At 54.8% G+C, this 13320-nt stretch overlaps 5 protein-coding genes across 5 annotated transcripts; 2 read left to right on the top strand and 3 right to left on the bottom strand.

The window, feature by feature from the left end:
• Positions 1–2329: 2329 nt before the first annotated feature.
• PG994_012131 (uncharacterized protein) lies at positions 2330–3859 on the top strand (the record flags this gene model as incomplete). The annotated part of the gene is made up of 1 exon (XM_066863540.1): positions 2330–3859. The coding sequence occupies one exon, from the start codon at positions 2330–2332 to the stop codon at positions 3857–3859; it is 1530 nt and encodes a 509-aa protein (XP_066712650.1).
• A 1571-nt stretch (positions 3860–5430) lies between these two features.
• On the bottom strand, positions 5431–7940 carry PG994_012130 (uncharacterized protein; the record flags this gene model as incomplete). Its single annotated transcript, XM_066863539.1, has 2 exons — positions 5431–5854; positions 5902–7940. 2 exons carry the CDS (start codon positions 7938–7940, stop codon positions 5431–5433), a joined length of 2463 nt encoding a protein of 820 aa, XP_066712649.1.
• A 655-nt stretch (positions 7941–8595) lies between these two features.
• Positions 8596–9289, bottom strand: PG994_012129 (uncharacterized protein; the record flags this gene model as incomplete). The annotated part of the gene is made up of 2 exons (XM_066863538.1): positions 8596–9061; positions 9141–9289. 2 exons carry the CDS (start codon positions 9287–9289, stop codon positions 8596–8598), a joined length of 615 nt encoding a protein of 204 aa, XP_066712648.1.
• Positions 9290–10178: 889 nt separating this feature from the next.
• Positions 10179–10634, top strand: PG994_012128 (Cytochrome c oxidase assembly protein COX19; the record flags this gene model as incomplete). The annotated part of the gene is made up of 3 exons (XM_066863537.1): positions 10179–10231; positions 10309–10458; positions 10520–10634. 3 exons carry the CDS (start codon positions 10179–10181, stop codon positions 10632–10634), a joined length of 318 nt encoding a protein of 105 aa, XP_066712647.1.
• A 501-nt stretch (positions 10635–11135) lies between these two features.
• Positions 11136–12037, bottom strand: PG994_012127 (cutinase; the record flags this gene model as incomplete). Its single annotated transcript, XM_066863536.1, has 2 exons — positions 11136–11399; positions 11477–12037. 2 exons carry the CDS (start codon positions 12035–12037, stop codon positions 11136–11138), a joined length of 825 nt encoding a protein of 274 aa, XP_066712646.1.
• Between the last annotated feature and the right edge of the window lie 1283 nt (positions 12038–13320).

The raw sequence follows: 13320 nt of genomic DNA, 5'->3' as shown, positions 1-13320 counted from the left end.
AAAGAAACGCCTCCAGAACGTCGAGACGTTGTCGGACCGAGTCAATAGCACGGGACTAAGCAGCTCCGAGTAATCGTCCTGACTCAGTCTGCATCGATACGTTGGAACTGTTTGGCTTGTTTCTACCACCAGCATTGGAACCGTCTCTTCTCGAAAGCGCATTTCCCATTCTCCCATCCGCGGGGTTAAGAGTTCGAGGGATACCAAGAGCCCATCTCGACTACACTACTCCAGCCGTCTTCCCTACGCCTAGGCCTAATCCATAACCCTGCAAGGCCTAAAACTAAAGTACCCCCTCCTCCTCCCTCTTTACAGTGGTCCCCCGCCCCCCGAACTCCAACTTCCAACCTGCCCCTTGTCTGGTCGGAGTCAAAGCCCAATCTATTACACCAAGAAAGCCTGGGGGATCTTCCCAAGCTGCAGGCAGGCAGTAGCCAATCACATCGCCGCCTCGACTCTCCGGCTTCCCTAAAATCGCTGGACAGAGTCGCACAGAGGCTTGCAAGGTTTACCCTGCGCCGACTGGACTGGGCTCTCCCATCAATCAGCATCTTGGTCGATACCGCCTCTTTCTTGACAGGTCTCACCGCGATTCGGTAACATATATCATACACGACAGAAGGCTTCGATCGCTTCGTTTGGAATAGGATTCGAGTCTTGCCGCTGCACACACACTCACAACACACATCGGCACACATAAACAAACTTTACTTTAACTGTGTGTCTCGGGCCTTCTTCCGTGCTAAGTTGAACCTTCCCCTCCATCCGATTATCTCGACGGTAATCCCGCCCTGCCTGTTTGTCCATCTCTGGAAGTGCCCAGCAAATCACCCTAGCCGGGCATCTTGAGGCTTGAAACTGCGCCTTACCGCCTGTTTGAATCCTCAGCTTTCCTGTCAGCATCGATCTCATAAATCCATACATAACGGCTTGCACCCTCCCCCGGAAAACCGTCATCCCAACCATTGATATTCTGTCGCCTACTCTTATCTCTTCTCAAATCCGTTAGGTTCCGCCGGCCTGTTCTTTTGCATCGGGGACCACCAACGAACGATTGGCTAGCCACAAATCGAACAAGCTCATCAATCCAATTATATTACCTCGCACATATCACCGTCTTACTATCACCGCCGTCCCGTCTGCTACTCCAAGCAATTACTGGGCTCCCGTGTTCCTACGAACCCGGGAAAAACGACACATCAACTTTTTACCTTCTACCGGACGGTCGCTTGTCTTTCCCAACGACGCAGAAGCCGATCAAAAGCGCTCCTCTCCGTCTGTGCCACACTTGTCGAACTGTAGCTCCGCCTCTTCTCGTCTGACCTAAGAGGGATCAACTCGTCTCATCTCTCACCTTCTTCGTTTCGCGACAAGCAACAAGAACATCAGCCTGTCGTCAGCGCTTGCTTGCCACTTATTGAGAAAGCCGAGGACTTGCTTTTTATTTGTTAAGTCGGGCCAATCACCGGGCCCATCTGCAGCTGGGCGACTTTCTGTTGGCTGCCCACACAGACCCTCTCCTCAACCCGGGCACCCACCAGTTTGAGTTACGAGTAGCCTCTCGTGGCGTACACAGGTACTTCGCCCACTCGCTCCCCAGAAGTCCTTCCGACCTGGCCGATCCGGACTTTGCGCCCTCACGTTGGAGCCAAACCAAGGCCAGAGAACAAAAAAGCAATAGAGTTTCTCTCCCTTCCTTTGCCTTATTTGGTCATCTGTCCAACACCTCTAAAACATCTACACACCCAACAACAATAGCGACTCTTTGGCGGATACAAGCACGCAACAGCTCTACCGCACACCCCAGCTATTTATACTCGCATAAAGTCGCCGCTGCTATCTTCTCCGTGGGGTGGACCTCGATTCTTGGGTACCTCCCCGCGCCTTTCCATCTGCACAAACCCGACCCGACTTTGACTCATCAATCTCCTTCGAGGCAACTGACTGTATATGGGATTTGCGAACTTTCCCTGATTGCAAGCCAATTTCGAGCCTGAGACACTCTCTCCACATCCAAAGGTCAGTCGCTACCATCTTTCTTTTGTTTTGCTCCGACCATGGGCACCTCGCCCACAACGTGGCCTGACTTCTGTTCCACGACATGCGCACCCCACCTCGTCGCCAATAGTTGGCGGCTGAGACCCAATTCATGTCAAATGCGATGCGGGGCATGCTTTTCCCCCCAGAGAAACCATGACTCCCAACCGTTTTGTGCGACACGATAACTGACTTTATGGTGAAGTGCCGATAGCCACGAGCTTTGTATCGTTCCCCTAGACAGCTGCAACACCTTTTTTTTTGTCGTCGCATCCGAAAATCGCTGCCAATCATGGCGCACTTCGGCTTCAACCAATTCGGCGGAGGCCAGGGCAATAGCAACGGCAGTATTGACCCGCGGTCCATGTCAGGAATTCACGACCTTAACGGCGGTTCCAACGGCTACTCAACTGGCTCTGCTATGATCACAGACTCGGACCTTCTCGACATGAGTCCCCAAGAGCCAAATCAGTCCTTGGGCGATCACGGCCAGGACTTCAATGGCATCAACGACATGAACATGGGCTTTAGCCAGAACATGTATCCGTCACACATCAACGGGTACTCGAACACACCGGACGGCGATCCTGTTCACAGTCCGTGGGCCAGTAGCTTCAATGCCGCCCAACATTTCCGCCAAATGCAACAGCCTTTTGGGCATTCGCTGCAATCGCCCAACTCATTCGCAGGCTCACCCCTCGCCAATGATGGCAGTAATGACGGCGAAGGCAGCTTCCTCAATGCCAAACCCCGTCCCAGATTATCCCAGGCCCAGGCTCAAGCTATGCAGCGCAACTCCTCCAGCAATGCAAGGAGCCCACTTGGGGCGAACGCTGTTATGGCTGGTCTGAATGCTGGCTCTCTGGAGTCTCCTAACTTTGGTGCCCAGCCCATCCGAACGCCTGGCGGTCATCATGAAAAGTCACCTTCTGGGCAGTGGATGAATACCCCTAAGAGCTTGCAGTCATCTTACCCCGGCTCGGGTCTCTCTTCACCCCTGCAACACGGCTACTCGAATCCCCAATTTATGGCACAGGCCGGTACCTCAATGCCTGCTAGAGTTAACGGTGCGCCCACGAATCTGCAAAGCCAGGAGGCTAAGCGGAAGCGGAGGCGTGAATCGCACAATGCCGTCGAGCGCCGCAGACGAGACAACATCAACGAGAGGATCCAGGATCTCAGCAGACTAGTCCCGACGCATAGATTGGAAGACGACAAGGTCAAGAAGCTCATTCAGAACGGCACTCCTCTATCACCCACTCTGACTGGCATGTCTCAGCCTAATCAAGCAACTTCGGGGCTGGCCGGTCCTGGTGCTAAGCGCGCAACTGCTATCGGTGCCGGGAACATCACAACTGGCCTCCCGTTGGAGGACAAAGATAAGGGCCCTAACAAAGGCGACATCCTGAACGGCTCCGTCAGCTGGATGCGCGACTTGATGTGGATGCTTCAGCTCAAACTCCAGCAACAAGAGGAGCTTATCAACACTATTACGGAGATGGGCGGCAGTGCTCCGTTCGAACTGACTGATGATGAGAAGCGCATGCAGACCGAACTGATGGAGGCTATGTCCAAGTCTGAGCACGAACCCGCGCCGTTCTCGTACTCGCGGTTCAATGGTTCAGGGTTACGAGTCCCGCATCACACCGACTACCGAGGCGACTCCCTCAATGGCGCACCTGGGATTGATACTCTCTCCATCAGCCCAGGCGATACGGCCGATCTGACCGGGGATCTCAACAACCCTGATCAATTCTGGAATGACCCTGATGATGATGTCAAAGACGAAGATGAGTACGGCGGCATGGACCTCACTTTGTAGCGATACCCACATGGTCCCTCCTGCATCACACGTTGTAGGAGTCTCCGGGTCATCATGTCGGTGTTTCTGCCACAGCACTACCACGCATCAGGGCGGCGGCGTTCTCAATTATACAGGTGCATATTATTGATGGGGGATATATTTGCGATTGCATCTTATGGCAGTTGGGGAGTGGCATCCGGCGTTGATTTCCTCATTCTGCATTTCCAATCGCTGTCAGCTGCGGTGCAAGGGGCTGGGCCACTGTCGCATGTGTTTGATTTGTTGTTTTTCCGATGCGTCTTACTTATGGCTCTTGTATCTTTCATGCCCGGGTATGGCCTAGGCTCATCTAGGGTTTCAGGTCACTGCACTGGCATGAGGGAGTTTGTTTTGTTTTGATTTTCCACATGATACCTAGGGGATGTCGATTCTTTGGGAGTTTTATAGGGCATTTGTTTTTGTGAACGGTTTACCCTCTGGTATCTCATGTCACGATGACTAGCGGTTAGCGTTCCTTCCACTTTCAGAGGGTTCTTTTATTTACATTTTCCAAGAGCAAGAGAGCGAGAGAGACTTGACATTTGTTGCAGATACTGTGTAGCCTCGTGCGTCGGGTCTTCGCCAACATGTGAAAACCACGCGAAGGCATTATATAATTGCATGTAATTACACTGCTCTTCCCAGACCCAGATGATATGAAGCAACAGAGACAAACTTCCCTCCAGAGGCAGGCCCCCTTTCGACGAATGAAGAGTGCATGCATCAGTGGTTCCCACTAGTTTCTTCTAGACATACATGTTAAATTGCCATGCGATTCTTCCAAGCTCTACGGTCCAAAAGTCGCGTGCCGCATGTTTGGTGTCTCTTTCCCTGTAGGCAACGAGTGAGAGTGAGCATGTTTCGTTTGCTCCTCAACTCGACACATGCGACCTCGGCCTTGAGATCTGTCTCGTCTCATCGTCCTTGCTCCACCATTATATAATAGCTGGCCAGGCTCTCCTTTCTCTTTTATAACTGCTTTCCCCCCTCCCCTGCAGCAAACCGGTTCCACGGCCCGGTCGATGGAAAAAGAACATGAAGGAGTAGGTAACACGCATTGGATTATATCCGTCTATGTCTTGGGCCCCGCTGTTTGTTTCCAGTAAACCGAGAAGCCCCCACCCCCAAAACGAGGCTTTGGTCGCAGTGAGGTAATAAAGGTGGCAGATTCCGTTTCCAAATAATTACTTCTTTTCTCGCTTCTTCTTTTCCTCGCGGTGTTGACGTCACTGGGACACAGTTCGCGTATCAACGATGGGGAGGGTAGTGTGTGGGAGAAGAGATACCGGGAAGTCGGCGAGGGCGGGCGGATGGACGGGAGATTTGCAAAACATCCGACCCGGCAGACCATCGTCGCGGAAATTGCCAGGGGGGAAGGCAGGAGGTTTGGGGCAGGACGGACGGGTAGATCAAATAGGGCAGCTAACCGGGATAGATCGCCAAAACAGGTTTCTCTCTCTCGATCCCACATGTTTTGTCTCGTCACCGCATAACAAGCTGTAATGGTTTCTGCTTTAGCTACCTAGCTAGCTGGCCGGGCCCTCCTTCCCTCACCAGTGCCTCACGCAGACCAGGTACTCGCTCATGGCGCCGAGGACGGCCCAGGCCTCCTTGCGCTTCATGTCCTCGAGCAGGGCGACGCGCTCGAGCGCGCTGTGGCCGTTGAAGTACTTCCAGAAGACGGGCCAGCAGGCGCGGGCGCGCGAGTCGGCCGGGAAGCGCCGGCCGATGGCGCTCAGGTAGAGGCTGTCGTGGCCCGTCGCCTTCTTGGCGTCGGCGATGATGTAGGGCGTCAGGTGCGCGAGGTGCGGCGCCGCCGTGTTGAGCGATGGGTGCGCCGTCGCCTGCGGCACGGGCTTGCGGGCGTGGGCCGCGGCGCGCTCGGCTAGGGCGCGCGACTCGCGATCCGCGAGCCGGGTTAGGCGCGCTTTCTCGGCTACGGCTTCGTTGGCCGTCGTCGTCGTGACAGAGGCACTGGGGTTGTTGCTGGCGCTCAAGCTGCTGCTGTTCTCCAGGAGGACCGGGAAGCGTCGGCGCCGGCGCTGGACCGCGAGGGCGAGGAGAGGGGCGAGGTGGCAGCGCTGGTGTTAGGTACGCGGTGGCTGCTGCTGTGGATATCGGGCGAAGTGCCTTGTGGGGATCTGATCTCGGTTCCTAATCCCCTGAATAAGGAGGAGGCGGTCATGTCGGCGGCGGCCGAGTCGTCATTGGAGCCGCCGCCCGTATTCGTCGAGTCAGTGGATGCCGAGGAAGTCCGGCCATCTTCTGTTGCTGAGAGCGAGGCCTCCTTCATCTCATCCCTGATATCATCGGCCTCGGCCTGATACTCGACCTCGTACTGAATCTCGGGCCACACGACGACATAGGCAAAGGTGCAGAGCTGCGTCACCCACCCGCCGCGCATGAGCCACGCCAGCATATGCAGGTACGTTGGCCGGTGGTTCTTGGAGGGCGCGAAATACTTGTACGGCCGCGGGGCCGCCGATATCTCCGCGAGGAAGTTGGGCAGCGGCGGCGCCAGAGGGAACGCGCGCGCCCACGCTTGGCTGGCTTTGGGCAGACCGGTCGTGTCGCAGTTCGGAGACAGGATGTAGACATCTTTTGCGTGCAGGGGAGGGATGGCGATGGCCCGCCGCCAGAAAATGAAGTGCTGGGCGTAGCGCCGGACCTGCGCGGGACTCAGCACGGTGGTGGCGCCGATGGCGTGGAATGAGGTCGTGGGCTTGGAAAGCCGCACAAACTCGACCATGGCGGCCGTGGTATCGTCGGGGTCGGCTTGTAGCTCGGCCACAATTTTCTTCTCATCTTGTAGCAGGAGCAACGCGAACGTCTTGTCAAGGAAGGACGGGTCCTCGTGCCCAGTCTCGAACACATCGCCAAAGGTGTTGGCTGTGGTGATCCAAAGCCCCTTGAACCGCTCTGCGGCGGCGTCGTCGATGGCATCTGTAGATGGCAGGTCTGACAGGTAGAATGGCATCGGTATCTGCACGGAATGCGTTACCGTTCCCTCCGGCGTTTCGAGCTGCAGAGCCGCGATCCTATTGGCGGTAACGGCTTCGTAGATATCCTGGATGCTTGCTGCTAGTGATGAAGATTCGAGGATGTTGCGCCACAGTACACTCATGCGCGTCTTCTCCTCCCTGCCCTTTTCCTTCAAGGTCAATATCTTCTTGGACTCCTTCCAAACGAAGTCATTGCGTTGCTGCGCATACTTGTAGGCCTTGTTGATCTTCTTGATGATGTGAAAGTATAGCGTGTCGACGAGCTCCTTGGCCTCGTGCTTTTTGGGGTCCAGCACAAAGACCAGGTTGAACATGGTCATCCCACTCTTCTTATCCTCGTCTTGTGCGTCGGCCGGTGCGGGAGACGAGTTGCCCGCCTCTTCCAGTAAGTCCCGGGCTTCCATCTGCGGGGTAGGCGCGGTCATCGAGATGGACGGCACGGCCTCGGTGGACGACGATTTCCCAGCACCGGTATCGACTCCGTCCTCGAAGGAGCCCGTGCCGGACTTGCTGGCGAGGCTGGGCCGCGACATTTTCGAACTCTGTAGCTGGTTCTGCTGCTGCTTCTTCTTTTTCTTCTTCTTCCACGAGCCGTTCTCCGGCACGTAGACAGGGTACGAGATGGCAATCTGCTCGTCTAGCGAGACCTGGAACAGCCGCTTGTGGTAGGCCCGCGCCGGGGTCAGCAGGCTCTCCAGGTCCCGCGTCGGGAACCCGGCGACGTGCTCCCACGGCACGATCTGCGAGCCGCTCTCCGTCTCCAGGTGGTCGTCGTGGTTCCAGTTGGCGAGGTCGACGCCCTTGGGCAGCGAGCCGCCCCCGCCGGCGGCGGCGGTGTGCGAGGCCTCCGTCATGCGGTCGAGGAGCTCGTCGTCGTCCTCTTCTAGCTCGTCGTCCTCCTGCTTGCCGCTGCCGGGCTTGCGACTCCGCGGCCGGTTCTTGTCGGGCGAGAAGTGGGGCGGGTAGTGGAAGACGTAGCGAGGCCCATCGCGAGATCGGTTGATCACGAGAGCTATGCCCAGAAGATTGGACGCATTGGGAAGGACGGGCGCCGCCATATTGGGTTTTATGTGACGCCACGGGTTTCAATTGCTTGATATACAAATATCTAAAAAGTTAAAGGGGCTATGACGCAAGGAGTAGTCTTGCATGCCCGGCTGTTTGTTTGCATCGCTTCTCTAGGTCCAACGTCAGCCATTTCAATTCATTTCACGAAAACAGGGCCTTTCATTTCTTTTCCCTGGGTAGTTTGCTAGAAATCACTTACTGCTAGTGAATAATCGAGAAAAAGATTTATTAGAATCTATTTGCTTATACTGCCGTCCTTCTCCATATCGGTCTATCGATGGTGTTGCAGCTGAGTTTCGTTTTGGTTGACTGAATTTCGGTCAACGCTATGAAATGAAATGCACGGTGTGGAAATATGCCGACCACTGTCATACTTCTTAGCGCTGTCTCTTATCATACTCAAATCTACATATTCACTCAACAGCAACTCATAGCTACTAACTCTTGTGGGAAAATCCCAGGACGATGGATAAGTATAAGAATTCCCTTTTTGCCAGCTATAATAATATATACTTTATTTACCAGGACATTATCGTGACAGTCATAATACGTCATCAAACAGGTGCGCAACCTCAATTTTGACAACCGCACTTCATCGCCCGCTATATTTTCTCGCAAACAAATGCTCCCATGCCATCTCATGGCTCAGAACTGCGCACCTAGAAACCCTAATCCCACGCCAGCCATGATTCCAGCAATATGAGGTGGTGGGGTTTGTCTCGGCTGGGCATTGGCGGGCGCCGTGCCGACGTAGAACCCGGCCTCATTGCCCGTCTGGCTGCACACGCTGGGCTGCAGGTTGTAGCAGGCCTGCGAGGACAGGCTGGAGCAGAGCGACGTTGCGGCCGTCAGCGCGATGGTCGTGTGCGTCGGCTCGACGGTCGTGCCGCCGCCGCCGGGCACGTCGATGGTGACGTGGAACCCGCCCGTCCCGCTGGCGAGGCCCGAGGTGCAGACGTCGTAGTTGCGGGAACACGCGTCCCAAGCGCTGGAGCACGCCCCCTGGTTGGAGAAGGACGTGGCGATGGCCGGGAAGTTGAACAGCGAGTTGCTCACAAACGAAGGAGTCGGAGTTCCCTGCGACGCCGGTGCTGTTCCCGTGCAAATGGCGCTGAAAAAGAGCAGTTGAGTTAGTGACCGTGCGTGAGAGATATTTTTATCGCGGCGGTTGGGGAAGAACGAAAGCTTACCTGGTCGGACAACATGCGGGCTGTTTGTTCTGGTCCAGGGCGCAGAGCTGGTCAGACGGGCAGCAGGTTCCCGCGAAAGCAGCCCCCTCGCTGTCGCAGCTGTTGTAATCGGTCGGACATTGCTGCCTCCTTCCCGAGGACACCGGCATAACTCAGCGGCGATACGTATTGAAGCTGCGCTTGCACGGGCAAGAGTGCTATCGCGGAAACGAAAATGCCAAGAACGCCATGTTGGGTCCGCATCGTTGTAGCAGCAACTCTAATGAACGGAATGATAAGACAGTGATGGCAAGTTCACTCGAGCTTCAAGTCCTGGATGCCCTGGGAGTAGATTGAACGAGAGTCTTCTCGGGTATCTACGAGGCCCCCAAATTCGAATCCAAATTCCTTCAATTGATCTCGCTCTCGCACTACCCGGCCGGACGAGGTTGGTGGCTTGGGTGGAGCTGCTGCGGCTGCTGCGTTGTCCGCAGTAAGTCGATCGAAGTGATAAATCAATGGATAGCCGCCGACGGAGAATATGTAAAAAGACAAGACAAGCAAGACAACTCCAAGACAAGATTCGTTTAGATCAGACAAAGCTAAATCTGTCAGGGTTCAGCTTGCAGCAACTTCACGTGTTCCTTGCTTCAGACGACGGGACGAATATGGATTCTAGAATGATGTCAAGAACACCAGCCTCTTTCTTGATCGGCTGGGTCACCGAGCAACGAACAATTCCCAGCCGGCGGGGAAATCGTAGTGGGGGGCTTGTGGGCAGTGGAGGGGGTCCTCGGAGGGGCACTGCACTCTGCACCGGCGGCAACTAGAACCTGAGCCAGTACCTGAGCTGCTTAGCTCCAGAAGTCCGAAGCACTGTACCACACTGTGCACACCACACCTCACCACGTGATGGAGGATTTGAGCTGCATCATTATCAGGTCGGCTAATAAGTAATTGAAGGTTCGGTCGACTTCAACACCAGCATTCCGCGCATCGAACCACCCTTTTTTACTATACTTACTTTACTTTCTGTTCCCCTGGTTTTATGGGTACGTCATGAGTTCGTTCGGCAGTCCTGGCGGTGCGGTGTACACCGGAAAACCCATCCCGTAAGTCTGTCTAATCTCGTACAGTTACGATTACGACTTGCCACCACCCAACACAACATGTGCTAATCCTTATACAGACCACAACGGGGAAGTTTCCCGCTGGACCACGATGGCGAGTGTAAAGAGGTGATGAGCCACTACCTGAACTGCATCAAGAAGGCCAAGGGCATGAATGACCCATCCTGTCGCGAGCTAGCAAAGGGCTATCTCTCATGTCGCATGGACAAGTGAGTCATCGTACTATAGTGTTCTGCAGCCCTGGAGGCCATCTCACTGACAGTCCTAAAGGAACCTAATGGCCAAGGATGAATTTAAGAATCTAGGATTTGCCGAGCCAGAACGCAAGACCCCAGCCACGACAAAGGAGCCTGAAAAGGGTGTCAAGGGCGAACTCATATGGTAGTCAATTGGGGTAGAGCAGTGCATAAGTTTCCGCACGTACACAGGAAGTCATGAGTTCATGCCAGTTGTGGTAGCACCGTGCGCTGATATCCGTCTTCACGATCGCGCATCAACCATGTATGTACCCAATTGCCCACTGCCAATAGGTTGGGGCTGGGAACTATGAATGAGATGGGAAGCGTTCATTGACTTCTTGGAAGTCACTGGCTGTGTGGCTGCGACGCAGCGAATCGGTCTATTTCGGCGTGATATCTACGGATACGTAGGCCAAAGCACCCCTTTTCTGGGTTGCCTTCTGTGTTAGGACGGGTTACATAGGTACCCCGAGGTATCACATCTCAAGGTCACAGGAGTCGCATATGGTCTGCCTCGGAGTATTACATACCACGGCACAAAAGATCATTTTCAATCAAATGGGAAAGTTCAAGTCTAATTAATTCACGTCCAGTTCTACTGACAAGATGAAATCCAAAATTAATATAAGCAGGCCTCTAATCCGTTCCTAGGCAGTCCACGCAGTGGCTCTCTTCCCAATCGTTTCCGGCGGTGAGGCTGCGGCTGCCGCCGCCTTCGCCGCCATGGCCTTCATGGCCTTCATGGCCTTCGAGACGACGAATTGCGTAGCCTCGGCGCCATTCGTCTCGTCGTAGCTCAGGTGCACCGCGATGTTGATTCCACGGTCACAGACGGGGTCGCCGTCGTTGCAGATGGATAAGATGCGATCGCCCATGGCTTCCAGCGCTGTGCTGTCCTTGCGAGAGAAGAGCTGATGACGAAATGTCAGTTCTCAACCTAAAGACAGAATGAGGTGAAAAGGGGAGGAAAAGAGTAAAGAAAACTTACACCATCGCCGTTAGCGGTGCCGGCGTTGAACGGCTTGCCGTCCACACGACTGGGGTCCCCGATGAGCAGGATCCCGGCGATGTTGTTCATGGAAAGGGGCTGCGCCGGGTTGTCCGCGGGCGCGCTGGCGTTGGAGATGACGTCGGCGACAACCTGGGCGCCCTGCGAGTAGCCCATCAGCACCATGGGGGCCCCCGGGCACGCCGCCGTAAACGACCGCATCAGGGCCGTCAGGGCCGTGACCCCTTCCATCTCGGACCCCAAGTAGTCGGGGACCAGGCGGGCCGGGTAGTCGACCGACGCCAGCGTCGTGCCGGGCACCTGCAGCGTCGCGTTGGCGACGATGGGCGCCAGCACGCGGCCCGGGCCGGCGTCCTCGGTCGACCCGCGCGCCGCGATCAGGCCGACGCCCTGGCCCGACGGGCACGTGATGCGCGTGGGCGCCTTCGCGGCGGCGGTGCCGACGGGGGGGGCGGCGCTGTTGTTGCTGAGCGGCTGCGCTTGCGATAGCGAGCCGAAGAGGAGGGCGAGGCACGCGGTTGGTAGGGCGTGGAACCGCATCTTTTTCTGTTTCTTTTTTCTTTCTTTCTTCCCAGGAGTCTAGCTAGTCCGGCCACAAGGTTTCGTTCGCTCGTTTCGTTTGAGGGCGGCTGTTCTTTCGCTAAGAGCTTCCCCTTTTCCTCCACTTATCCAAAGCTGCTACTTGCAAACGACAATGAGCCTGCCCAAAGTATTTTCGAGAATCAACGGGGCCTGTTGCCCGTATAAATTAGGAGAAGAGAGAGAAAAAAAGAGAATATCCAACACTGCCACCCAGGGTTTGACGGAGACCTGCTGCAAAGAAAGTAAGAAGAAAAAAGGGTTAAGTTAACGAAAAAGAGAACGACAGTGACTCGGTAGCATGCCCGAATCCGTGGGGGTCATGCGCTCTACTTGTATGCCATTGTGTGAGTGAGTTCAAGTCAGTTTAATTATAGAATCGTCTCTCTCTGGGAGGACCGAGGGTTTCAAGCGAGTACGGCAGCGCCACTGAGCCGGGCGCAGTTGCATTACGGGGCCTATAAAAGAGCGTCGTAAGGGGTCCTCCTGTCCATCTCGGCCTATTCCACCAACGAGCCCTAGCCAGATGGTGCGTTTCGAAACACGGCATCACGGCATCCCCACTATTCGATGCGCCAGATTGCCGTTTAGGGTGGGATTTTGCTGGCAGAAGCTAAATGACAAACGTATGCACTGCCATCTGGTGGATTCGATTCGATTGATCTGATCATGTAGTTTTATTTGGCCTGATGTTTTTGTTTGCGCGGCTATTCTGTACTCTACATGATGACGATGTGGCTACTGAAGCCGAGTACGTGTTTCGGATGGATCGAAATATTTCACGGCCCTTTCCTTCACGATGTCCTATTATGGCAATCAATGCCATGCAACCATGGTTCCTGAAACACCTGGATCCCGCAACCTACAAGCCCTGCTGTGAGGCTCAGTTAAGCTTTGGAGATAGAGTTCGCACAGCCCTAGATACTGATGTCCTTATTATGTACCAATTGAAAGTTAGGTAATTAATTACTGTAAGTAGGTAACAACATATAAAAGTATCATCATATACGGAGTACGTTATGCAGTTTTAACAACTTTGAACTTTCCCTGTGCCGAGGCAGCTAGAAGTAAGTGGAGACGGAACTGTGCTATCCGCTACCTGTCCCGGCTACATGCTTACAACCTTCCACGCTGATGGTGATGCATTCACTGATGACACCTCAATTCGAATTGCTACGGTAAGGTAGTAGACAAGACTTAACCAGCGTGCGATAGCCGACCCGGTACCGACAGAACTGCTAGTC

This window comes from Apiospora phragmitis (assembly GCF_038363925.1).
Source record: "Apiospora phragmitis strain CBS 135458 chromosome Unknown utg000010l:1.0-9815664.0:1.0-9183399.0, whole genome shotgun sequence".
Taxonomy (NCBI): Eukaryota; Fungi; Ascomycota; class Sordariomycetes; order Amphisphaeriales; family Apiosporaceae; genus Apiospora; species Apiospora phragmitis.
The sequence above is the reverse complement of the archived record's forward strand: the minus strand, read 5'-3'. Positions and strand labels throughout refer to the sequence as shown.